General features: G+C 36.7%; 3 protein-coding genes across 11 annotated transcripts; 1 reads left to right on the forward strand and 2 right to left on the reverse strand.

Moving 5' to 3' along the window:
- Positions 1–1,602: 1,602 nt before the first annotated feature.
- ptrh1 (peptidyl-tRNA hydrolase 1 homolog) lies at positions 1,603–6,177 on the reverse strand. The gene is made up of 5 exons (XM_077231848.1): positions 5,716–6,177; positions 4,867–5,086; positions 3,001–3,100; positions 2,852–2,897; positions 1,603–2,761 (listed from the first exon to the last, which is right to left on the reverse strand). The coding sequence occupies exons 1-5, from the start codon at positions 5,893–5,895 to the stop codon at positions 2,501–2,503; spliced, it is 807 nt and encodes a 268-aa protein (XP_077087963.1). The 5' UTR covers positions 5,896–6,177; the 3' UTR covers positions 1,603–2,500.
- Positions 5,860–26,610, forward strand: inpp5e (inositol polyphosphate-5-phosphatase E). 9 transcript variants are annotated; one of them, XM_077231837.1, is made up of 11 exons: positions 5,860–5,906; positions 19,985–20,844; positions 21,762–21,885; positions 21,969–22,066; positions 22,146–22,270; positions 23,299–23,418; positions 23,541–23,666; positions 23,759–23,920; positions 24,041–24,156; positions 24,245–24,381; positions 25,530–26,610. In XM_077231837.1, exons 2-11 carry the CDS (start codon positions 20,045–20,047, stop codon positions 25,663–25,665), a joined length of 1,944 nt encoding a protein of 647 aa, XP_077087952.1. In that variant the 5' UTR covers positions 5,860–5,906; positions 19,985–20,044; the 3' UTR covers positions 25,666–26,610. The 9 variants fall into 9 exon arrangements, with proteins under 9 accessions (XP_077087952.1, XP_077087950.1, XP_077087955.1 ...); XM_077231835.1 differs by lacking the exon at positions 5,860–5,906 and adding an exon at positions 15,991–16,076; XM_077231840.1 differs by lacking the exon at positions 5,860–5,906 and adding an exon at positions 15,991–16,076 and having other exon boundaries at positions 23,559–23,666.
- Positions 7,536–7,973, reverse strand: nanos2 (nanos homolog 2). The gene has a single exon (XM_077231042.1). It carries the CDS (start codon positions 7,971–7,973, stop codon positions 7,536–7,538), a length of 438 nt encoding a protein of 145 aa, XP_077087157.1.
- Positions 26,611–26,689: the final 79 nt, after the last annotated feature.

Raw genomic sequence — 26,689 nt, forward strand, 5'->3', positions numbered from 1 at the left:
TAGCATTGTCTGGAGCTGCATGAACTCCACATTGTTGTGTCGGTTATGTTGACCATTTTCTCCGGAATGATTTAAAATGATCCAAAGAGCATCTTGAGCTTCAATGGAAGAACATCTGAACGACTGTATAAAGTCGCATGATTAAATTTTATTTCACATTTATATAGCGCTTTTAAAAATACATACAGTTTCAAGGCATGCACCTTTATAAAAAAATTCATGCTTCTAAATTACATTTTAGAGGAATATGTTATCAGAGGTGACTGTGTCAAAGTGATGTCCATATGTCAGAAATGTACAGTTGTAAGATACAAAACATGCAGTTACCTAATATCATGTAATCGTTTAGGCAGAAACAATGATGTAATTAATGGAATTACTACAAGTTGTGATCATAATGATCAAAGAAAATTTGTCAGTGGTGCATGTTGATTCAGAGTTGGAGTCATGTGAAGTCCTCGCAGGGGTAGGCGTCATCTCATCTCTTCACAGGTGTTAGACATCTTATGTCATCTGATATAACTGGCGTACAAGGTTATAAGGTCTATTATGTGAATCCTTGGCTAAAGAGATGCGTCTTTAATCTAGATTTAAACTGGGAGTGTGTCTGAGCTTCGAACATTATCAGGAAGGCTAGAGTTTAGGAGCCAAATGCAAAAAACTCTCCATCCATTAGTGGACTTACTTAGATATCCTTAGGTACAACCATTGCCCATGAGTTTTGTGACCTTAAAGAGCGTGATGGACAATAGGGCGATAGAAGATCGTTAAATACAGCCGAACAATTAAGGACCTTAGATCAGTAACAATACTTTGTAATTGATACGGAACTTAATAGATAACCAGTGTAAATTGGGGTTATATGATCATACACTATTCTTAACCTGGTAAGGATTCTAGCAGCTGACTAACTGTAGTTTTATTGAGAATCCGGACAACCCCTAGAAATGCATGACAGTAATCCAGTCTAGAGGTCATAAATAGACAGCTCTTCTGCATCTGTATCAGATAATGTTCTGTAACGAATGTTTCTGAGCTGGGAGAAGGCTGTTTGGAAGTTTCTAAAATAACACTCAGGCCTTTAACTAGAGCAGTGGTTCTCAACTCCAATCCTCGGACCCACTGCTCTGCACATTTTTTATGTCTCCTTATTTAACACACCTGATTCCGATCACCAGCTCGTTAGGAGAGACTCCTTGAACTGAGCTGAGTGTGTCAGATAAGAGAGACATACAAAATGTGCAGAGCAGCGGGTCCCGAGGACTGGAGTTGAGAACCACTGAACTAGAGGATGAAGTAACAGTACATCCTTCTAGATGCAAATTGTATTCTAACAGGTTCTGTGTACAGCTTTTTGGTCCAATAAGTAATACCTCAGTCTTATCTGAATTTAATAGAAGAAAATTACTGGTCATCCAATATTTTATATCTCTAACACACTCTGCCAACTTAATTTAGAGATTTCATCTGTTTGTGATTAAATATAAAAGTAGACATAACAGTGGAAACTGATTCCATGTATTCTAATAATATTACCAAGAGGCAGCATGTATTATTGAAAATAGCAGAGGGCCTAAAACAGACCCTTGCAGCACTCTATAATTTGACCAATGACATAATTTATTTGTGAGCTATAATCTGAAATATTTTTTTACGTCACTTTTGATTTTTTTTACATCATGTTTATTTAACATTTTTGAACACTTTTTTCACAGTATACATTTAAGTAACAGTTCTCTGAATGTCAGAAATGTTTAAAGTCGGTTAATCTATACTGAACATAGCAATGGGCGAATTTTTAAAAAAAGCAAAACATAACAATACATTGAAATTAACACATACCCAGTAACCTGGAATGACACTATTAAGATTATCTTGACGATGAAGTCGTGTCATCTGGATTTTAAATCAGGGGTTTCCAAATGGTTCTATCACATTAATGCATATGAATAAAGTTATTTATCTGATAAACATGCTGATATATTTGAAGTATTGTTAAACTTTCAAAAATATATTGAATTCTTCTTTACATGTTCCAAAATTTCTGTTGTTTATTTTCTCATGCTTATGTTTTAATCAACCTTTTGACATTTAATTTTATTTTATTTTATTTAAAACAGCATAGGTATTTCTATTCCAGTGCCATGAACCTTCCACAGTTCCCTCAGGAACCTCTAGGGATTTGCAAAACGTAATTTTGGAAATCATGTTATAGAAACTACAAAAGAGCACGTAATGCAGGCTGCTGTATCTTAAGTCAACTGGACTTTAAAATATGGCAGACACAGTGTATTCTAGCAAAGCTGAACTCCTTCACAACAGAGTAATCAAAATTAGTATGTATTAATGTCCGTTTTGGTTTTGCCCTCTATGTCCTTAGCTTTGCTGGGGGTCTAAACATGGCATCATAAACAAACTGAGCTCCTACACAACAGAGAAACAGTTATTAAACATATCATATTTGATAACTGATATGTTTGATAACTTGACCTATAACAGGTCAGTTCAGTTTGTGCTCTTCTGTGGTGTCCTGAAGCGGTGAAAGCACCCTTGCTTTATTCTTGCGTGACGCTCTCCTTCCCTCTGCTGGAGAAGTCTGGGGTTGCGAGTCTGTGAGAAATGTCAGCAGAACATCTACACTCTGCTTCATGACAGAGTCTAAAACATTTTGTTCCTCTTGTGAAAAACGTCCCAAAACGTAGCGGTCGACAGGCGTTTTGCCTGACGGTCTCCCAATACCAATGCGCAACCGTGGCATCACCTGCGGACACAGTCAGCGTGTGTTATAATGAACTTATAAAGCAAGTAACTATAGCTAATGTTTTGCTCTATTAAATATTTGCTAACTTACATCAGTATGAAGGCAGTCCACACATGATCTCACGCCATTGTGACCCCTGAGAGGAAGACACATGGTCCAATGACGTCAACATAACATATAAGAGAGAAACTTAAACCAATGTTATCAAAACAAAAGTCTGATAAAAAGTTTTCACTCACCTTGCACTTCCGCCGTGTTTAACGCCGAACTTCCCAAGCGGTTTGTCAAGCTCATCGTGAATCAAGAGAATATGTTCAGGCGGAATTGAAAATTTGCTGGCTGGAAAAATAAAAAAAATAAAAAATAAAGAAGAAATAAATCCAGATTTCCAATGATGGAAACGGAGTGGGCGATATGACCAGAATCTTATTTTCATAATGAAATACATCACAATATATTGGCTATAACTAAAAATAAGAGAGAAGATTTGTTAAACAAATTAAATTTAAATAAAGTAATTTTAAAGTTTAAATAAGTATACATAAAGTAAGTTTAAATAAAGTATAAAAATACCATACAAATTAAATATAGTATAGTTTTTCAGGTACAGTAGGTTTATTTAAGAAATAGTAAAGACACTAGGGATGGCCCGATACCATTTTTTTTCAAACCGATACGAGTACGAGTATTTACATTTGTGTACTTGCCGATATCGAGTACCGATACCGATATTTCTACCGCAAAAGTAACTATAGGCTCCCAGAAAAGAAGACAGAAGACTATTTTAGAACACAGGTTAGAAGACTGTTTTTATTTTCTTCTCTGCTTGTTTTAACAAGTCTAAAAATAAATAATAATGAGTAAAATAATAAATGTATTAACACACAAACCACTGTTAATTTAACATAAAAGCAAGCAGTTACTGCGTGCATGGTCTGACATGACTGAATGCGCCCAAAGTGCGCTCCCTTAATAGTCTAATTCCTAAAAAGCTGACTGTTCATCGCGATCTCACACATCTGTTATTATCAATGAAGCTGACTGCACAATGAATCTTTCATAATATCCACACTTTGTTTGTTATAATTAGAGGATTTGCCAGCATACAGAATTCAGCACTGAACAAAAAAGTTTTGAGCAGTGAGGGGAGTCTATCTTAAATGCTTCTGATTAGCCATTGCGTTCAAGAAATCAACACACATGTCTGTGATTGGCTACATCGCTCAACGCTGCAAACATGTTATGAATAGAAACTCTGGCCTGTAAATCGTTTCTATTTTGTTTTAGTTGTTCTTCTTGCTTTTCTGCAACAGATGAATGAAAATCTATTAGTTTTAATATGTTGTATTCATAGATATTTCTAGTTTGCGGGAGTCCCGCGACTCGTTTTATTCTCCCGGAACCCGCACACACAGAGTGAGTGCATTACCGCCCGCGCCCGCGCTCGGCCATCAGATCTAGTGCCGCGCCGCACTCTTTTGCGTTGGGAGTGCACGTCCCTATGCCTCAGTTCACCTCGACAAAGCACTCGCGGCGGCCAGTTTCGTTTCGCAAAATGTACGTGGTATCGGCGAATTTTTATGAGTACGAGTACGAGTATATGAGGACAGTATCGACCCGATCCCCGATGCCAGTATCGGTATCGGGCCATCCCTAAAAGACACTGAATAAAAAGGTGATATTATATTACATTATTAATATTATAATAAATAAAACTGCATAATCTTTACTGTATAGTAACTGGTTGTTATTATTATTAAAGATACAAATGTTATTCAGTCAAGAGCAGTGAATTGTTTTCTCTTTGTCTTTTGTTGTTTGATTAACATTAATGACACAGGTATATTAGGATACTGTCACTGATTTAATATAATGATCCACATCTGATTTTCACCTAACTGTTCACGTGTATGTGAATAATCCACCCGATGGGCATTTTGACATAAAATGTGTGTGTATTTGACCATTCAAGTGCAATAAGCTGCAAAAGAGAACCGAGATTTGGAATCGCACAATATATGTTGTCATACCGCCCAGCCCAAGATTCCTGTAATCATCCACCTGAGGCGAGTTATTCTTTTATAGGATAATACAATGCGTCTCACCTGCTTTTGCCACACTCACACCATTGATGTTCATGAGCAACTTGGGTCGAAGAAGAACCAACTGGATGTCTTGAAGGTGTGTTACAAAAACCTCTCCTGAGACTTGTCGGTCAGATCTCCAGCTGTCTGGCGTTCCCAAACGTTCTGCTAGAGTTGTAAGCACAGCCATACCAACACTATGTCGAGAGCCATTCATGCCAGGGTTTCCCAGCCCGACAACCTGAAACACAACAAAAAAAATGCACAAAGTTATTCAGTCATAGGTTTATAAAGGTCCTGGTTAAACTAGTACTTAGGTTTTAATTTTTAATAGACAGTTATTTAATCGGCTGTTATTAGTAGCCTTAGCTCATTAGTTAATTCAGTTTTTACTTGCCATATTCAACAATTAGTCAGAATGGCCACTTTACAGCGTAATTTAATTTTAAAAATACGTTAAATTACTAAAACTTTACTTGCAATATTTTTTCTTTTTTACTATCAACAAATGAAATACACACTAGTGTTAAAATAAATGGGTTATAATTGCAGTAGATATAAATTGATATTTGTTAATGTAGATACTTGTCACTATTGGGAAAGAGACTATCTATTAGCAAAGAATCAATTAGGCCTACTAGTTTGGCAACAAGTAAGTTACTTGTAACCAACTGGTAAGTACTTTAACGAACAGCAGTAAAACTAACGTTAACTGTTGAAAAAAAAAGACAGAGAGGAATAATAAACAGTAACTACAAATAAGACACTGGTAACTTTAGTATCTATTTTTGAGAAAAAAACCGGTTTGTCATAACCTATAATAATTATAATAATGGCAAATAAAAGACTTATTTAATAACGTAACGTTACCATTTTCCGTCTGTTAACTGCCGCTTGACCATTCATCATCTTCGGTGACGGCAGCGCGCTCGTGCTCATCAGCACTCTGTTAATCAGCTTCGTTATCATCCGCATTATGAGAGCCATTGACAGTTTCAAAGCTTGAATCACAGCCGTCCAGACTTTGCCTCGAACTGTGGTGTTACTCATTATGAGTCATGGTAAGTTTAAAGTTTACCAAACCGGTCTATTACACAGTTTCTACGCGACTTTCATCAGACACATCTCGATTGCTGGTGAACGTTTAAGTTATATTACGGATATAATCGTGACTCCAAAACATAGCAACTACAGCTTATATTAAAACATAATCGATAGGACATATGAATTGATTAGAAGACGCTTATTTTGCGATTCATTCAGGTGGATCAGAGGTCTTTACCGACATGTGGATCCACAAGTTGTGTCGTCAACGTAGATTGCAAGATTGCCAGATTTCAACTTTAAAATCCCCCCTAACGGAGAAAATCATAGTATAACATTTAGCTCAGTCCATCCCAAAACGACTTGACATATATGTGAAATTGAAATGATGAAGCTGGGATAACAGTCTGTGTTTTAAACAGGTTAGTAAAAGCGTACATTTTTATATGTGTATTTTCTATATTTGGCAACGCGAGGTTGGCGAAGGAGTTTTTTAATCCTCACAACCCCATAGCACCACCTATCGTGATGGCGGAGAGTAACCTTGGGCAGTGCTCAGACAGTGCCATATAGGAAAGATGGAAAAAACTGAATCAGAGACACATTTCCAAACACATTCAAAGTTTGGGGAAAAGAAAACTTAACCCCATAAAGCCTACATTATCATAGTTTATACTTTTTTGCGAGTAAATTGCCTTTTAGCATAATTCTAAAAATTATGAATCTATTTCAGGTTGTGATGCAAATCTTTGCTGTGAAATCTTTAATGTGTTTAATGATCAGTAAAAATAACAATAGCTTTTTAAAATATCATCTATATTATTGGGAGATATAGAGTGATAAGATAACTTATTATATGAATTTTATGCAAGTAGTAGGCTACACTGTTTGTTAGCTTATTGATTTACACAAATTTCATAGTATGGCACATGATGCAGATCCAGTAAATCTTTATGCATGATCAAGATCATGATATCATAATGAATAACCATTGTGTTGCTTTAAATATGTTTTGTTTTTAAAAGTCAAATAGCTATTTGGTAAATGTTTTGGTAACACTTTACAATAAGATTAATTAGTTAACATTAGTAAATGTATTAACTAACCATGAGCAATACATTTGGTACTGTATTTGTTAATATTTGTTAACGTTAGTTATTAAAAATACATCTGTTCATTGTTTGTTTATGTTAGATCACAGTGCATTAACTAATGTTAACAAGATTTTAATAAAGTATTAGTAAATGTTTAAATTAATATTAACAAAGATTAATAAATGCTCTTAGCTTGTGAAATTGACAGATGAAATCAGGAGGTTTTATCATAACTGCGTTTAGCAACCTGTTTAATCACTCTCTATAGGACACCAGATGCTAAACTGAAAATTGTAAAATCAGGTTATTATCTGATACCTGTCTAACTAAATTCCAAACCATAACAACGGGGAATGTATTTAAATGCAAAGCAATAATAAGAATTAAAACGATGTTTAGATAAACTAGAAAAATATCTTTATTTTGAAAGGAACAATGGAACACATTTCAACCAGTAATATGCAAACAACGTTTCTGAACATATTTTCACAACATACAAAAGAGACTTTCAGTTTCACATAAACAAGAAAGTGTGAGAGAGAGTCTATTGGTTTACATCCTGCTCGTCTTCGAAGCGTTTATCCGAGGACAGTATTGGCGCGTGTGCGCCCAGTCTCCGGTGGCCGCACAGAAAGGACACACATAACTCCGCAGGATCGGGCAGAGGATCCGTCCGTCACGGGCTTTCAGTCTATGGTTCATGTACACCTCCTCGCTCTCTCCGTTTTTTAGGCAGAAGCCGCAGGTGTCACGTCGGTGGTCCCGGCTAGAGGAGGAGAAAGTAGTGCTGGAGGCACTGCTGGATGAGCCGGTGCTCATGAATCGCTCCCCGGGGGTCACAAGCGCAGTCACGGCTTGCCTTTCCTCGCGATGCTCCTCCAGCAGCTGCGACAGAGTCTTGCGGAGATCCATGTAGTCCCGCCACATGAGGAAACACCCGTCAGCTGCGGGAAGGGTGTTCTCGCGATCGGTGAGAGTGGAGGGCTGCATCACGTCCAGTGTCAGTCAGGTGTGTGTCACCCATGACCCCCGATCAGTATTTATAGGGGAATCGTCTAAAGATTCCAGACAGGAATGTCTGGTCTGTCTGGGGCGCTGAACACCTGTACGATTGTCGTGACCCCTGGAAGGCTTGCTTGACCGAGGTCCGCACAAGGTCACTGGTTCAAGCTCGCGCTTTGGTTGTATCAATTAGCGGCACGCGCCAGACTGAGTGCACGCGCCTCTGTCTGCTTTCTGTAAACATTTAAACATTGTAACATTTTCAGGGTCGTGCACAGGTGCTCAAGTTAGAAAAAAAAGTTAGTCTTCTCATAAAAAAAACACATAAAAAAATGTAGTTAGGCTTACATACTGTTCCCTTTTAAATTAGGCTACTTTCATATTATTTATTTAAATAAATAAATATGTATTTTGTTGGCATTATGCTGGAATTGAATAAGCAAAATCAATATTGTGCATTACTGACAGAAATGACTATTTATTATTTATTTAATTTATAGGGTATATGCATTTACCCTGGAATTACAGTTGCAGGAATAATGCTATGAAATTAGTGTTTTAAATGTAAAATTATGAATATAGAAATATTAAATAAAAAAATTAAATTAAACTTTTCTGCATCTGATATTTTAGCCTGTAGCCTGTATTCACAATCATCTTAATGTAATTACATTTAGTACAAGAGTTAAATATTATAAAGTCCAAATATTTCAGTTAGCCTATAAAAATAACGAGTAACACTTTTTAACATGGACTGACAATGAACAAAACATTTGTTACAGTAGGCTATTTAATAATCTTTGTTAATGTTAGTTCATTCATCAACGGAGATGCACAGGGGCTCAGGTGTGACTTTCACTGCGTCCGAAATTGGTGCACTACTTCCTTAAAAGTAATTCTTAAATCTCCTCCCTTGGCCTCATGGGATAGCAAAGTTTCCATTTGAAGGCAAGCCTGCAACCTTAGCCGAAAAAAAGTGCAACGCCTGCTAATGCTGTGGTACACAGGGAAGGAGACCAGAGGCCTTTTTTGAATGGATGCCAATGTAGGAGAGGCTTCACTAAGCTGAATAAACTGCTTTTGTGAGGAAATAGCTTATCATTTAATGAATCGACAGCTTATCGGCTAATCTTCAACATGTTTGCTCTTAACATTTGTTTTAGATTTATGTAATTTTAGAGATTACACACAAAAAGTAAGTCTTATAATGTTTTATAAGAGAAGTCACTGGCAATTGCGACAGGTGATTCAGTTCAGTTATGATTCAGTTTACATCCCTTCTCATTCACTTCACGACCTTTAAAAAAGTATTTTCTATATATTTCAGATTACTTTCGTATGAATGTAATCTGGACATACATTAGCCATGTTGTCCTTATCATGTGACCTACCAGCGTCAGTAACGTCGCTTCACCTCCATTCACAAATCTTCTCCCATGGCCTGATGGGACAGTAAAGTGTCAATCTTACAGTTCAGAATGATCTCCAGAAGAAGTAGGTCATCCAGGTACTTTTTGCCAATTTCTTTATGAGTACTGTGAATTCGGAAAAACTTCTTTTGTCACATGCTGTTTTTCATTTACTATACAGGGAAGTATGTGATTTCTGATGCAGCCTATGTATTCGGACACTATTTTAAATATACTGTTTTTCGCAGACTAAAGATAGGGAAGTATTAGAATTACGGATGCAGTGCTTGTTTGGAACTATTTTCGGATGCGTCTCAATTAGCTTCCTAGCTCCCGAACTCGTGAATCAGAAGTTATAGTGTACACTAATCCAGGCACTGGTGGGACCCTAGTGGCTCATTACACATTGGGGCAGTGATTACTCCATTTTTGGCGACATACAACATCAGCATACAATCGTGAGCTTAGAATTATACAGTTCTATCTCCGTTTAGGGTAGTTAGGAGATATTGAGCATCAAAGTTTTTAAATCCCTGCTGTTTTGTGAGATGGAGCCTTTTTATTTTATTAATAACTACTAACAAAATATTTTTTTTACAATGTTGTAGAACGTCACCACTGGTAATAATCAACATTGAGCGACCTATATCTTTTTGATATTATTTGTTATGCTGCACATGTGTAAACACATTGTTTTGTTACATATCCATACAACATTTATGCCGAATATTATTTATGTATGTTAAATAGATGTGATCACTGCCTGTCTAACGATGTGCGCTTATGCAGACATATAATAAAAAAGTTTGTCTTCAAATCCTCTATTGCGTGTAATTATATTTATTGAGTTGGCTCATGCGTTTTATGTTTCACACTTGTAGCTCTATGAAATATTAATAACCAATCATAACTTGTTATAATTGATTATGGATATTTGTGTCAGTTAATCGGGTTAACTTCATGTAGCTAAATTAACATTACAACCAATAGCTGGTTCATCCTGTGAACCCTCAATATTGGTTATTAAGTAATTAATAGAAATGTACATTTCCGGGGCATGGGAAATGTCTTTCTTACTAAGTACTACTAAGAGCAAGTAGTTAAGATCAATATGATTAGTGACTCCGTATAAGAGCTTGAGGCACCGACAACTTTACGTGTGATATGAACAAGACTTTATTAACTAGACTAAACATTTAAACTACTCTAACATACACATACATACATGCATACAGTTTACCAAGGGAAAGAGAGCTGAAGAAGAATACAGGAAAGCAAGAAGTTATAGCATTGTTTGAAATTCAGCAGATCAACAGCCTTGAGCAAACCAGCAGTTTAGTTCTAACACGTCCTTTAAAAGGTGTAAGGATACTTAATGTATCAAATAATGAGACTATACTTGCATGTCTCGCCCATTTGAATTAAACTCTCCTGATGCAATTTGTTGAGGCTCCAGTTGATCTTTGCTGATGTTGTTTTGATGAGAGATCAGAGATGAAATCAGAGGATCTTTGGTGAATGGAAAGACAAGGCCACAGCTTGGGGGTTCTTAGAAAACTTCTAGTTTAGCATCATCTTTACATCAGGACTTCTCAGGAAGGACCAAGAGAAAGAGAGAGCTAAGAGAAGCTAAGAGCGCGAAGAGCAAAGAGAGTCAAGAGGGTCAAGAAGAGAGAGCTGATCTTGTGTTCAGTGTGAAGATGTCACAGCCTCTGGAGGTGTGTGAGCCAATAAGAATTTGTCCCTTTGAAAGGGAGATTTTACGACCTTTTGTGTTCGAGCAAGGCGTTTGAATCTGTAATTTCATTGAGTGTTCAAGAAAAATAATCTTTAAGATTCTTATAATACCCATGCGTCACAAAGTTAGCAAAATGTAATGGAGGCCTACATTAACAAACGGGGAACGAAGATTGGAGTTTATAGAGACCGAACATGCAACACATATGATTTTGGTTAACCACAGTATGCAAAGTCTGAAACATTAACCCTTTAGAGTTTACAAGAAAACATAATCCAAAACAACATCAGAAGGAAAATCATGAGATGTGAAAATTAGATACATGTTTATACATTTCTCAAGTGGTTATATATATAGAATATGTAGGATTAACGGGGTTTACTTCTCCTCAGTAAGAATTAGTGTCACATCTCTCAGGAATTCCCTTTTTGGGGTCGTAAAGATTCTTATCAATGTAACAGGACCCTGAGTTCTGCCAGTGGTGTTAGCTTCATTGTGTTACTTTCGGGGGAAATTACACAGATCTTTGTTGGGAGAGTTTGCCGGACTATTCATTAAATATAATGAATTATTTGTGTGTGTGATTGGTCCAGATGCTACACACTTCAGAAATGTGATGTAATTATCAGTAAGGAAAGCATATTGAGCATCGATGCTCCCTGTTTTTGCGGTGCATTGTGGGATTTTTCAGGGATTGAACGTTCCAGTGAACTGGAAGAATTTTGCGATTTAAACAGCCCTTAAAACGTCTGACTCCCTGATCAGTGCCCTGCGATAAGGAGCTGATTGAGATGCACATCGTTGAGAAAATAGAGTAAAATCCGACAATGTTGAGCCCAAAATGTAAGTGACTTAATATTAACTTCTTGTTTATTAAACTGTTGTATACAATCAAAATCACATTTGCAATCATGCTAATATTTGGGAAAAAGCATTCTTGCTCATATGATATTTCTATATCGTATAATATAAATATTAAAAACAAGAAAGGCATTTTTGCGCTCACAAATCACAAATTTTGGTTGCATTTATATTCATTTTGGTGGCAATTTTGCTCCAAGCCCCTGATAATTTCCATTTTTTCCATTCTGACAATCCAATATCCGAATCTCTTATTTACATCGTGTCTACACTTCGTGTTTGTTATAATGATAGAATTTGTGAGTGTGCAAAACTCGGCACAAAATGGACAAAAACTCCTGTGTTTTCAGTGGATTCTGACTTACTTAAACACCTTTGGTTGGCCATTGCGTTCAAGAAATACACAGATATGTCTGTGATTGGCTGCATTGCTCAACTCTGCAAAACAAGTTGTAAATAGAAACCTTTGATGCTCTCTAGAGGTCAAACACAAATATCCACTGGATCGTTTGCCGTTTCACTAATATGCTTTTATTAGTTTCAGCTGAGGGTAGAAACTAATAAACCCTGTGGAGCCGGGCCTGATCGGGTCAGTCGCACTTGGTGCTCCTAAATATTTTTTCACAGTCGCACGCAAATGCGACTGAAATGTTCACACTGTAGAGCTCTGACCAAGTGGATACAGAGTTCCTTCAGAGTCAACGGGGAATAATAAAAACGGTCAAATTCATCAATATAGTCTTAGTGAGTTAAAACTGCCTTTTCATGTATTAATCTGTTGTAGAATGTTCATATATAACTGAAATGTAAAATGAAAGAGTTGTATTTAAGTGTGTTTTATTAATTGTGAATGTACTATGTGAAGCCACATGTGCTGGACGCATGCTTACATGTTCGTGTACAATTGCCATTTTGAAATGGAGTACGTTGAAGAGCGGTAACTGATGCTGTTTATTACGAAAACAAATAAATGCTGATTTTGCTGTTACCTTATTCAAGGTAATTTTTTTAATTTCAGTTTTGTACTTTCTACTGAAACAGGAAGACAGGGCAGGACCAATAATCTGTATAAATGACATATCCCTATATAGTGAATTATGTGCCATTCACTATATAAAAAATAGTAATTTTGTGAACAAGTTACCGATTTCTGACGCAGGTTAAGTGTATATTTATAATATAGGGGGCGGGACGCTTCAGTTCTAGAGAGCATTCGATTGGGCTGAAAATCTTATGACAAGCTGAAGTGCAGAGTGATTCAAAATCAAAATCATCAAAATGTTGAAGACATTTCAAAAGACATTTCAAAAGTTGATCCATATTGGCTCAAGAAGTGAGAGACTGTAAGTTTTGAACGCTTATGTCATTTGAATACAAATTTTGTCATTGTTTTGGAGCACACTAACTTACAGAAAAACGTAACGGTAACATATTCAAACTAACAACCAAGAAACTTAAAGTCCCCTGTAGTCAATAATTGTATCCCTTAAAACTCTTCTCTGATCACCATAATTTCATTAAAGATTTTTCCTTGAAATAATTTCTTCATGCCTTAAAATAGCTGGAATGTAACTGCGTATAACCTCATTTAGTATGCGCGGTTCATTCACACCAGCTCAGAGATCCCCTAGTCGACGAATACACATTGACGTGATTAGTTACAAGGTAGTTTGTGACGTCAGAAACACCAGCGATTTCAAACCGCGATTTTGAGAGTGTCTTTGGTTCACTGCAGTTTTAAGCAGAAAATACTCCGCAATCCTGCTGACTTATGAATTTGCACACGGTTTGTCTTAAAGCATATTAAATACATATGGATGGTATAGGAAACTGAACCAAAAACACATAGGACACCTGTATTTCTGGAGGAAAGACTATTGAATGGCAATACAGTTGTTCAATGGTTTCAGCCATTTTATATGCATATTACATTCAAAATTGTGAATATAAAACACTTACTCAAATAACTCATTTTGAAAACTGAAACTCAAATGTATGTGAAGGGAATCATTATGTGAATGTATTAAATAATTTTCAAGAAGTACCAAATAAATTAATTTACATTCCATGATTATTTCCAGAGTGAATTTCTTACTCAAAAGGTGAATTCAGAGTATCGCTGTATTAACCTAGTTTATATTTACTTCTATAGAGTATACTGAAAGAAATAAGAGAATAATACACAGGGGAAGATACCATATAAGGGAAGAATCAAGGGTTAATACTTCTTATATTATATATATTCAGTTGAACTTTGGAAATATGCAGCTTATTGCTTTAAGTTAGGGCTGTCGCAATAACCGCAATATTCTAATACCAACCGTGATACTGACAAGCCAACCGCAGAAGAATGCAAGTAAACGCAATGTTCATGTTTTTTCACAAGGCTATGCCCTTCTTGTTTTATACTTCATGTGCATTGAATGTTAAATAAATTAATAATAATGATAACAAGAGTGTAGAATAATGTATATTTAACTGCCAATTGGCTCTTTTTTTAACTTTAGCCTGTGTTTGTGATTTGTACATATGGCTCCGTAGATTTGCTCTAAACAAGCCTAAACAAACAGCGAGCTAGTGAGAGACATTGACTTAGCATGTGCTGTTACCTGCGTCTGTCTTTCTTCAAGTCAACAAATACATTTGTGAGAAAAAAAAAATACCCGAAGAGAAAAGTGTTAAATTTTGTTAAAGTGTTAAAATTCAACTCAGACCTAAAAACTGAACACACATTGACCCTTTAGAGGGACCTTCTGTCATGCTGGAAAGTACACCACCATCATAGTCGCACACTACAGCGATACTGCAATTTGATTCCAATATTTTATTATAGAGCTCTTGCCATCTGTGTAAAACTCAGAAGTGAACCAGGAGACTGTGTATTTTCAGCAGGATGCTTCACTGAGAGCATGCTGTCTGGTATAAACTGCAGTCATCAAGTCTAACTGAGGATCGTACATAGCTTTATACATTTTAGGTGGCATTGCTTAGAGATAGAGTCAAAGCACCTGGAAGACGACCTTAATGCAAATGAAGTATGCAGACTCTATAGCGTTATCGTAGTCCTAATCCAATCAGCATAACTATTCAAAGAATGGGGCAAGGTTACCACAAACCATTTACAACAAAATATGAGAGTCTTGGTATTCCGGCTCATTTGATTTACAATAAAGAGAACATGAACTGGCAGAAACCTCTTGCTAGCAACTTTGCTTAACCGAATCATTAATCTTATGTCATCATCTTTACCTTAAATGCTAAATACAATGTACCTTCATTTTGCATGTGATGTTCTGTCAGAACATAGGATCAGCAGATCTTAAATGTGTAATCCCATACATCACCAGAATAATGCATGCTCTACAATATGTGCTGGTTCTTTGTTGCAATAAACAATTTTATTGAAACTGTACAAAGCACAATCATATATTTGTAAATTATCTTAATAAAATTCAGTATAAAAATAAAAACATAATTCTAAATCAAAACTCTGTTATTTTGCTGTCTTTAACACACCAATCAAAGGTTAGGCATTAAGCAACAGCAAGAATAGTTAACTCACTGGTAGTCTAGGTCTATTACTTTTCAAATTAATAACAAAAATGACCATTAAATCTAAAAAATTTAATCCAAACACAAGAGGGGAGCCGATTATCATTTCTTTTATCACGGTGAAAACCTATAAGGCATTGTTTATGCTTTAGGCTACTTTGTAATTGACTGGCCATTCAATTATTCTAATTTGAGGAAATAATGGGAAACAATTTGGAAAATACTATTAATAATCCACTGACTTGTAATAAAGATATAGTCTACGGATCAGTGTAATTAGCCTATAATTTCAGTGTTAGGTAACGTTACTTAAAACTACATTTGGTTCCCAAATTCCTGAATAATAAGTGGATAGTTTTGTAAATTGGCCACTCGTTTGTGAAAATAACACCAACTCGATGAATAATAAACGCACGATGGCGCTGTTCCATAATACACTGCTGCAGACTGTAAACGCACCCTCTTGAGAAGTTGTTGGTTGCTTTGGTTGTTAAGGAAGTCCTTTAAGTTTTCCTCTTCGGCGAACTGTAGGTAACGGTGAGCTATTTCATACTCAAATTGCGTCATTTTATTCTTCACACAAAAGTATTTTAATATAGATTTAATTCCATTTCATTGTTTATATTTTGCAAAGATAAAACGCTTCATCGATCTTACTGATGTGCTGTGCGAGTGACCATCGTGTGGCATCAGTGAGTTTTACATCGCTGTGAGGGACAGAGATTTCTGTCAGCTGTAATCACTGATCATAATAACAGTTCATTGTTTGTTGTTAATGTCTTTAGCAGTTAACATTAGCAATTAGGCAATTGTTAATTTCATAGTTAAGTATTAATTAAAAGGTAGACACCAATGATAATAATTGTATTGTTTTTATGTTGCTGCTGTTGTTGTTGTTTGTAACTTTCTCTAACGATTTGTGTTCATAATTTACGACGTCCGTTTAATACGTAGATCTCTTGTGCTAATCAAACATTTTAGTAGATTAGTAATGATTAATGTTTATTATTCCGATGTCGGTGTTCGTACAGTCTTACGTAGGGCTGCAACAAACAATGGATTGTGTAACGTTAATTGTAAACATTCTAAGTTACCTCTTGCCACTAACTTATCTCTTAGCTGTCACAAATAGGGTTGGACTTGGAATACACGACACCTGTTTCAACTAAAAACGAAAAACTTAAACATTAAACATTTATTGACCTCAAAAGTTTTCTCTAATATTGGGTAACATACAACAAAGCTGTTATTTAGTGTAGAAAATTACATTTTAATTTAGTAACGTTAGACCCTGTTTTAACCAAAGCTACTTACAATGGAGGAGTAACCTTATACGAATTTTGTCACCGAAATAATACACGCAAAATATAAAATGTTAACTTAACACAAAAACATTTTCTCCAGACAGTATTATAATAATATGATTTGTAAAATTTTGAATTTAATACAATGCGAGCAAAACTATTTAATTTAGGAAAAATAGAAAATACAAAAAAAACAGAATTTGTATAATGACAAACTATGGGTCTTTGTATATTTAGGGACATTAAATATTCTACAATATTATTGATCTGCCTGCATTGACAACAGCATTATATGAGAACTGAACTGAACTGGACAATGACATCACGGTTTTCTCCAGTGCGGCTATATATAAATTAATAACTTTTTTACAACAAAAATTAACCACCACTGAACTTATTTAGGCTGGACTATAGTGCTATTTACTTCTAGAAACAAACTTTGTTACATTATTTTCCTGTTATCACTGTAAAGCTGCTTTGAAACAATCTGTATTGTAAAAAGCGCTATATAAAGGAGACTTGACTTTATACATGAAAATGTATAGTTTGCGATATATATACATACATATATACAGGTCCTTCTCAAAAAATTTGCATATTGTGATAAAGTTCATTATTTTCCATAATGTAATGATACAAATTAAACTTTCATATATTTTAGATTCATTGCACACCAGCTGAAATATTTCAGGTCTTTTACTGTTTTAATACTGATGATTTTGGCATACAGCTCATGAAAACACATAATTCCTATCTAAAAAAATTAGCATATTTCATCCGACCAATAAAATAAGTGTTTTTAATACAAAAAAAGTCAACCTTCAAATAATTATGTTCAGTTATGCACTCAATACTTGGTCGGGAATCATTTTGCAGAAATGACTGCTTCAATGCGGCGTGGCATGGAGGCAATCAGCCTGTGGCACTGCTGAGGTGTTATGGAGGCCCAGGATGCTTCGATAGCGGCCTTAAGCTCATCCAGAGTGTTGGGTCTTGCGTCTCTCAACTTTCTCTTCACAATATCCCACAGTTTCTCTATGGGGTTCAGGTCAGGAGAGTTGGAAGGCCAATTGAGCACAGTAATACCATGGTCAGTAAACCATTTACCAGTGGTTTTGGCACTGTGAGCAGGTGCCAGGTCGTGCTGAAAAATGAAATCTTCATCTCCATAAAGCTTTCAGCAGATGGAAGCATGAAGTGCTCCAAAATCTCCTGATAGCTAGCTGCATTGACCCTGCCCTTGATAAAACACAGTGGACCAACACCAGCAGCTGACATGGCACCCCAGACCATCACTGACTGTGGGTACTTGACACTGGACTTCAGGCATTTTGGCATTTCCTTCTTCCCAGTCTTCCTCCAGACTCTGGCACCTTGATTTCCGAATGACATGCAAAATTTGCTTTCATCTGAAAAAAGTACTTTGGAACACTGAGCAACAGTCCAGTGCTGCTTCTCTGTAGCCCAGGTCAGGCGCTTCTGCCGCTGTTTTCGGTTCAAAAGTGGCTCGACCTGGAGAATGCAGCACCTGTAGCCCATTTCCTGCACACGCCTGTGCACAGTGGCTCTGGATGTTTCTACTCCAGACTCAGTCCACTGCTTCCGCAGGTCCCCCAAGGTCTGGAATCGGTCCTTCTCCACAATCTTCCTCAGGGTCCGGTCACCTCTTCTCGTTGTGCAGCGTTTTTTGCCACACTTTTTCCTTCCCACAGACTTCCCACTGAGGTGCCTTGATACAGCACTCTGGGAACAGCCTATTTGTTCAGAAATTTCTTTCTGTGTCTTACCCTCTTACGTGAGGGTGTCAATGATGGCCTTCTGGACAGCAGTCAGGTCGGCAGTCTTACCCATGATTGCGGTTTTGAGTAATGAAACAGGCTGGGAGTTTTTAAAAGCCTCAGGAATTTTGCAGGTGTTTAGAGTTAATTAGTTGATTCAGATGATTAGGTTAATAGCTCGTTTAGAGACCCTTTTCATGATATGCAAATTTTTTGAGATAGGGATTTTGGGTTTTCATGAGCTGTATGCCAAAATCATCAGTATTAAAACAATAAAAGACCTGAAATATTTCAGCAGGTGTGCAATGAATCTAAAATATATGAAAGTTTAATTTTTATCATTACATTATGGAAAATAATGAACTTTATCACAATATGCTAATTTTTTTAGAAGGACCCGTATTTATATATATATATATATATATATATATATATATATATATATATATATAGATAGATAGATAGATAGATAGATATATAGATAGATAGATTTTTTTTAACATAAAAAGGTTAAAAATCCTTTGATTTAAATTGTTTTGCTGATTAAAATGGATAGTTCACCCAAAAATGAAAATTTGCTCTTGATTTACTCACCCTCAGGCCATCTGAGATGTAGGTGACACTTTTTTCTTAATTAGAACAGTAAAGAAGTTTTTTAGCTGAAACTCTTGTCCTCTGTGATTCATATAATGTTAGTCAATGGGTGCCATCACTTTAAGATTCAAAAAAGCATATAGAGACAAAACAAAATTAAAACCTGCGACTCCTGGCGATATATTGAGGTCCTAAGAAGCTAAATGATCGGTCCATGCAAGCTGAAACGTTGGGAAGCTGTGTAAAGTCTATTGTCCCAATTGAGATTGTGCGATAGAACGTGGTCTTAATTTTTTATATACGTTGCGGCATCCACGAATAGCACAAGAACCATTTTGATGAACAATATACAATGCACTCGTCTTCCCTCTCTGTTGTAAACGAATAGCGTTAGCTTTTCATTATATGCGACAGGAAGCTCGCGCTCCAAACGATCGTTTCTCTTTTCAAGACCTCAATGTATCGTCAGGAGTTGCGGGTATTCATTTTTTGTCTGCATATATTTTTTTGAATCTCAAAGTGATGGCACCCATTAACTTCCAAGGAAAAAAGTCACCTACATCTTGAATGGCGTGAGGGTGAGTAAATTAACAGCAGATTTTCATTTTTGGGTGAACTATCCCTTTAAAATGATTTAGATTTATTTCTCACACAACACTTCATTCATTATATAGACCTGCATATAATGCAAATTTCCACATTGGGCAAGTAATTGACGGAATAATAAGTTATCTATATAATGATTTTCTCACTTTCTCCACAGGATGTAATCAGTTGAGAACCATGGGGCTTGTTTACATCTAAAACCAAGTTTGCCAATAGGATGAGTGAGCATGGAGACAGCATCGTCCCGTTTAACCCCACAGAACTCAGGTCAGGAGAACCAGCTTGTAAAACAGATATTAATGTACTGCGTGTAGACCTGAGGAAAGAGAAGAGCAACAAGGAGGAGCTCAAAGACATCAAGAAGCCATATGATGGTACCAAACTGCTTCAGGATGAGCTTAACAAGGACACCAAGCTTAGTCCATATCAGCCTCGACCTCCGTCTCTTCCGAAGCCCGTGGGATTGGGCATGGATGGTAAAAACATCTCATTTGATGAGAAGCTGAGGGGGAGAAGATTGAGGAACAGCCAGGAGAGTCTCACGGACCCGGGTGAGACTGGCTCTTCCACCGATTCGCTTAAAGACACCGCCTCAGTGAATGGCCAGGGCCTTGCAGCCGGACGTCCACTCGATCTCCCACCCATGGAGACACCACCGTTCATGATAAGGACCGGGAGCTTCTCCGAGAATGGCGAATCCTCCCGTGAGAATTTCGATCCGAATAAAGAGCGAATGAAACCGTCCAGAATTATTCTGTCCCCACTGCAGCTCACTGGCACATATCCTCCTCTGGATAACAGCGCAGCCTCCGCGTCCTTAAGGACAGCTAATCGGATTGACAGGGATTGTTTGGATTACAGTGTGGTGGGGAGAGGGGGGCGGTCGGAGAGGCTTCAGAGGAACCTGAGCGATAGCCGGCTGTTGGACACCATGGTGTCGGACAATGCCTCTGTCCATTCCATGAAGTCCACCTATAGTGTTCTGAACCCCATCAGACCCCGGGATGTGAGGAACAGGTGAGAAGCTTGTGTTTTTTCATACGTTTCTTCTTTTTTGCAGCCTGTTTGAAGTTATCGCTCCGCATATCCTCCACTTTAAGATCACATGATCACGTGCTGAGGAATGCAAAGGAGATTAATGGATCAGTGAAATGCTTGTTCAGCACATGTAACTGTCAAACTCCATCAGCGCTTTCACTCGTGTTCTGCTTGAAAGTGAAACGACTATATGTGGACAACATGAAATACAACATCTAACTATTAGACACTTTGTGTTGATTAAACTGATGGTTCCCCCAGAAATCAAATTCCATTGTGTTTTAACTTAACCGTTTGTGATTTATTTCTGTGGGACACGAGTGGAGATGTTTTTAAGAATTTCTCACTGTTCTTTTCTATACAGTTAGATCATATTGTCACCAGGGGCTCAAAAGTTGGCCGTTATCAATAATTACTTTTATGTTATGGCTGATATTAAAAGTGTGTACTATTTTGACTAAATAAATAAAAAGTAAAACACTTATGAATACTGAACTGATTTGATAACTCTGAGTTCTTGTCATACTTTATTACCATTTTCTAAACTATAACTATAAAAATAGTTATAAACTGTGTGTGATAATGTGAAAAATGTTGAAGGTGTCTTACTCTGAGAAAAAAAAAAAGAAAAAAAAAAGGGGGTTTCATTCCCACAATGTAGGGTTTATCCAGACCATACACACAATCTACAGTTCTTATGATACTTTTTTACTACAAAAAAAAAGAACATCCTGGTCACTGTATGGATCCATTGTGTAGAAAAGGGCTGCATGACATTTGGGTGAAGTCATCTTAATTCCGTTAATATGAATAATGCGACATATGCTAGAAGGAGAATTTATGAAAAAATGTATGATTTTTTGTTTTCCTGAAAATGTACCTGCATGTGGTTTTAGGAGCTTTCTGGAGGGCAGTGTTTTGGGTAGCGGTGCCTTGCTGGGGGCAGAAGAGCTAGACCGCTACTTCCCAGAGAGACGACTCGGTATCTACGTCGCCACATGGAACATGCAGGGAGAAAAGGTGTGGAACAATATGTCATTTCTCATGTTTTGTTTGTTGAAGTGCATAGCAGCTGTAGCCTAAGCTCTCACTCTTGGTCTCAGGGGCTTCCATACAACCTAGATGATCTTCTGCTCCCAACCGACACAGACTTTGCACAGGACGTCTACGTTATAGGAGTTCAGGAAGGTTGTCCAGACAGGTAAGATTTTGCTTTTTTTTTTTTTTTTTTGTGTTTTCCTGATGATCAGCATGTTTACCCTCTACATGTTTGTCAACAGGAGGGAGTGGGAGATCCGCTTGCAGGAAACTCTTGGGCCATATTACGTGATGCTGTACGCAGCAGCCCATGGAGTTCTCTATCTCACTATATTTGTCAGGAGAGATCTCATATGGTTTTGTTCAGGTAAAGCTTGTTTTATTTTTTTCAAATTTATATGATATAGTACATGCATTACCATTCAAAAGTTTGGGGTCTTGATGTCTGTCATATTTTTTTTGGAAATCTCTTATGTTCACCATGGCATTTATTTGTTAAATACGGTAAAACAGTAATGTTGTGAAATATTATTACAATTTAATATAACTGTTTTCTGTTTTGAAATATTTTAAATTGTAATTTGTTCCTGTGATGGCAAAGCTGAATTTTCAGCATCATTACTCCAGTCTTCAGTGTCACATGATCCTTCAGAAATCATTCTAATGTACTGATTTGTTCCTTAAGGAACATTTCTTATTATTATGTTGACTAGTCATTGATATTATTGGTGTAAGTTCAAAATAATACAATAGCATTTCACTTTAGATCAATTGAATGTAGTGGTGTGCACGAATGGTTGAATATTCGATCTGTAATTATTCAAACAAATAAACATACTATTTGAATTTATCTACATGTTGCTTTGCTGGCCATGATAGATCCTAAGTACACAAACTACACTATTATACCTAAATGCATTGAGTGGCCCTGTGGAGCATGTATACAAGATTGTGCCAGTTTGGAATTACTTTGATCTAAGTGATCTTACAAAATGGAATTACTTTGATCTAAGTGATCTTACAAAATGGAATTACTTTGGATCAAATGAATCGACATGTCATGTGTGAACATGGTCGGCTGAAACTGAGTTAATCTAATATCTAATATCACCGTCTGTCACAATGAGAAATCACACGAAATCCAAACTTAATGATTCAAATAAATGTTTCAACTTAATTTAAATTAACGAATAATCATTCGGGTATTCAAATTAACGAGTATTCATTTTTGATGAGCCCAAATATTCAAATACAATATTTTTGAAAAATGTCCATCCCTAAATGAATGTATCCTTACTGAATACAAGTATTAATTTCTTGTAAAAACTTACAGACCTCAAATGTTTGAATGATTTAATATAATATATAAAAGTGTGTCTTTTTCTGTCATTACAGAGGTGGAACATGCTACTGTCACAACCCGAATTATATCTCAGATTAAGACTAAAGGAGCTGTGGGTATCGGCTTCACTTTTTTCGGGACATCCTTCCTCTTTATTACATCCCATTTCACCTGTAAGTGGAATATTTTATGGAAACTTATAACCGGGTTGTTTGCCCTTGGGTTATGTTTTAATGAATGTTTATAATGACTATGGCATTAGGTTTAAGCCCAGCTAGGAATAAACCCAACCCAGTCTTTGTGTTTGTTTCAGCTGGAGATTCTAAAGTATATGAGAGGATCTTAGACTATAACAAGATAATAGAAGCGTTGGCTCTTCCTAGAAACCTTCCTGATACCAACCCTTACCGCTCCACCACCTGTGAGTGTTACTGCTTTTGTCATATTTAAAGAGTTTGTGTATTCTTTATTTTATTATTTGAATTTTATTAAACAAAAATGGTTCATTCTCAGGTGATGTCACAACCCGTTTTGATGAAGTCTTCTGGTTTGGAGATTTTAACTTCCGCCTAAATAAAGCCAGAGGAGAGGTGGAGGCCATTTTGAATCAGGGTGTAGGCACTGATATGAGCCCACTATTACAACATGACCAGCTGTTGAAAGAAATGAAGGAAGGCAAGTGCAGAAAGATGTAAAATTTCGGTCCTGTGTAATTTATGCAGGTATTATGTCCCCTTTAGGGAATATTTGTTCTTTGACTGATTTAACTAGAATAATGTCTTTGTGCATTTGCAGGTTCCATTTTTAAAGGGTTTCAGGAAGCATCTATTCACTTTCCTCCTACTTACAAGTATGACATTGGTTGTGACGTCTATGACACCACCACAAAGCAGAGAACACCCTCATATACCGTAAACTTTTTTGTGCTAATTATATGCTAATATGTCACTATATACCCTATACTAGTGTCGTAGTTAATTTTTCCTCCTGTGTTGACAGGATCGGATTCTTTATCGAAACAGACAAGTAGATGATATTAAAATGATCAAGTATACGTCTTGCTCATCCATTAAGACATCAGATCACCGGCCAGTCATCGGCATGTTTCAGGTCAAACTTCGTCCGGGTAGAGACAAGTAAGCAGCTCTTGCACTCATTTCTACTTATTGAGTAGTAATCATGAAAAGGGATAATTCACCCATAAAATTTAAATTCTGTCACCATTTACTCACTCTCCTGTTTTTCCAAACTAAGACTTTCATCTTTGAAACACAAATGAAGATGCGTTTAATGAAACCTGAGAGATTTCTGTCCCTCCATTTCACCACACTTACAGTTTGATAGACATCGAAAAAGTAATCCATATGAATCCAATAGTTGAATTCAAGGAAACCCAATCATATTATATGATGAACAGATTAAATGTAGGCTTTTATTCATATGTAAACATTGATTAGCGCACACACATCGAGCTCATCAAATATGGTCCAAGTCCCAAAGACACAAGTCATTTCACTCGGCGGCCATCTTTGAAACGCCTCTCGGGCATACAAGTGCAGCTCCCATCTCTTTGAATGAGGAAACATCAAATTCTCCAAAACTGTTCGTCAAGCTTACGATTAAATTCCATATTTGAAATCACAGATGAAATCTGACAACAACTGTCTCATAAATTTAGTTTCTAAATGCTCGAATCATGACAGGAAACACAATTTTTCAGGCTGGATCAAGCTCATGCGCAGTGGAAGCAAGTCTGACTGTTTCTATAGGAACCAGAGCTTCGGCAGCTGCAGTGATGCAATAACTTTACCAATCGCCGATTGGCTCTTATTTAGAAGGCGGGACTTATTCCGCCATATTGAGCGTTGCACTTTTCCCCATTCAAAACAATACGAGTGATGCATCTTGTGTTATTCTATAGTCTTTGATATGGTCATCTGAAGCTCTGAATCTGCAGTTGTGTTGCGAAAATAAACAAAAGTCTTATGGGTTTGGAACGACATTTTGAGTAAAAGATGCCCGAATTTTTGGTTGCACTAACTAGTAGTTACATGAGTTTGACTTCACATTCATGCCATTCTAAATATTTTGGTGTTACGAGTTACCTTAAAAAAAATAATGGCAATCAAAAGTACTGGGACAACCGGCTGTTGTCTCCCTAACAAACAAGCCATCAATTTATGGAATGTTTTGAGGTCTGTTTATGTTATAGGTGTGTGTTTGTCATGAGACATTTTTCATGCAGGTTTGATAAACCACTAACTCAGTCTGTTATCCTCCCCAGCATTCCCTTGGGTGCTGGCCAGTTCGACAGGAACCTGTACCTAGAAGGAATCCGAAGGAGAATCACACGGGAGTTGAAGAAGAGAGAGGCAGTCATGAAAAACCAGAATAACAGTACAGTTTGCACCATATCCTGATCTACCGATGTGCAAACTGATCATTTCAAACACCGAACAACTGACTTGGAAAGCTGGACTTTCAGGACCAAAGGATAACTCGGTACTACGGATGTCACGGCACTGAAGTGCACAAACCAGGGACCAAAAGACTGCAGCTGGATGTTTAGCAGCTAGTGTTGGAACTGTAAAATATGACTTTTTAAATCTATAAATTATACTGACCAGAGTAAATTAAGTTAACTGTACTGTACATCCATTATTCCTAATTAGCTTTTTTGTATTGTTTCATATTCTGCTATTTAACTTGCAAGCCACATAACAGCCTGTTCTATGTATGGTTTCAACTGATAGTGTTATATAGCCTTGTTAAACCATTAGCTCAACTTCTAATCTTTAAACGCCTCATACCGGTACAGGGTAACTGATCCTCCTGGTTTCATTGGCTTCTGTTTCTCTCTTTTGAACAGTTTCTTAACAATGTGCTAACAGTGGTACTGCTTTTTAAAAGGATACTGTACTGTAGCATCATTACCAGCAAAATGAGGGATATTGGTGTTAGCAGCTGTTTATTTATTGATTGTCATCGATAGGTGAATGTGGTGTGTCATGTAGAGAATTTGACCTTTGGTTAAAATGTGTGCAAAGTCTAAGTGAGGAGGTACAGACTATACTTGAGTTTATTGCCTTAACTGTTAACTAACAACAAAATTCAGCTTACTTGATGTAAAGTGTGATATAGGGAACGAACATAGTATTGGTATTGCTTGCGCATGGATCTCAGTGACTGTGATGTAATACGAAGTCACGCATTCACATCATGAATTTCAGTTCTATTTGTACTGAAAGTGCCTGCGATCTTGCTCATGATTGCCTCAGTGAGTTCAAATACATTCTGCTGTTTAAAACCAAATAGCCTGTTACAAATATTTGTTTACAATGTAAAGTAATACAAAAACTGACTTGTATTTGGTGTTATTTCTTATGATTTTGTTTTAAGCACAGTAGCACACATTTGACAGCAAAAAGGTTATTCAGACACAAG

This window comes from Siphateles boraxobius, unplaced genomic scaffold, assembly GCF_051911475.1.
Source record: "Siphateles boraxobius isolate OS27281-9 unplaced genomic scaffold, OSU_SipBor_1 16, whole genome shotgun sequence".
Taxonomy (NCBI): Eukaryota; Metazoa; Chordata; class Actinopteri; order Cypriniformes; family Leuciscidae; genus Siphateles; species Siphateles boraxobius.

Excerpts from the sequence above, each read along its gene's own strand:
- inpp5e (XM_077231837.1), top strand. The coding sequence starts at position 20,045 with ATGAGTGAGCATGGAGACAGCATCGTCCCGTTTAACCCCACAGAACTC. Across the intron at positions 21,886-21,968 it reads GGAACATGCAGGGAGAAAAG|GGGCTTCCATACAACCTAGA; the intron begins GTGTGGAACAAT and ends TCTTGGTCTCAG. Across the intron at positions 23,667-23,758 it reads CCCTTACCGCTCCACCACCT|GTGATGTCACAACCCGTTTT; the intron begins GTGAGTGTTACT and ends GTTCATTCTCAG.
- ptrh1 (XM_077231848.1), bottom strand. The coding sequence starts at position 5,895 with ATGAGTAACACCACAGTTCGAGGCAAAGTCTGGACGGCTGTGATTCAA. Across the intron at positions 5,087-5,715 it reads CAGTTAACAGACGGAAAATG|GTTGTCGGGCTGGGAAACCC; the intron begins GTAACGTTACGT and ends GTTGTGTTTCAG. Across the intron at positions 2,898-3,000 it reads AAACACGGCGGAAGTGCAAG|GGGTCACAATGGCGTGAGAT; the intron begins GTGAGTGAAAAC and ends TCTTCCTCTCAG.
- nanos2 (XM_077231042.1), bottom strand. The coding sequence starts at position 7,973 with ATGCAGCCCTCCACTCTCACCGATCGCGAGAACACCCTTCCCGCAGCT.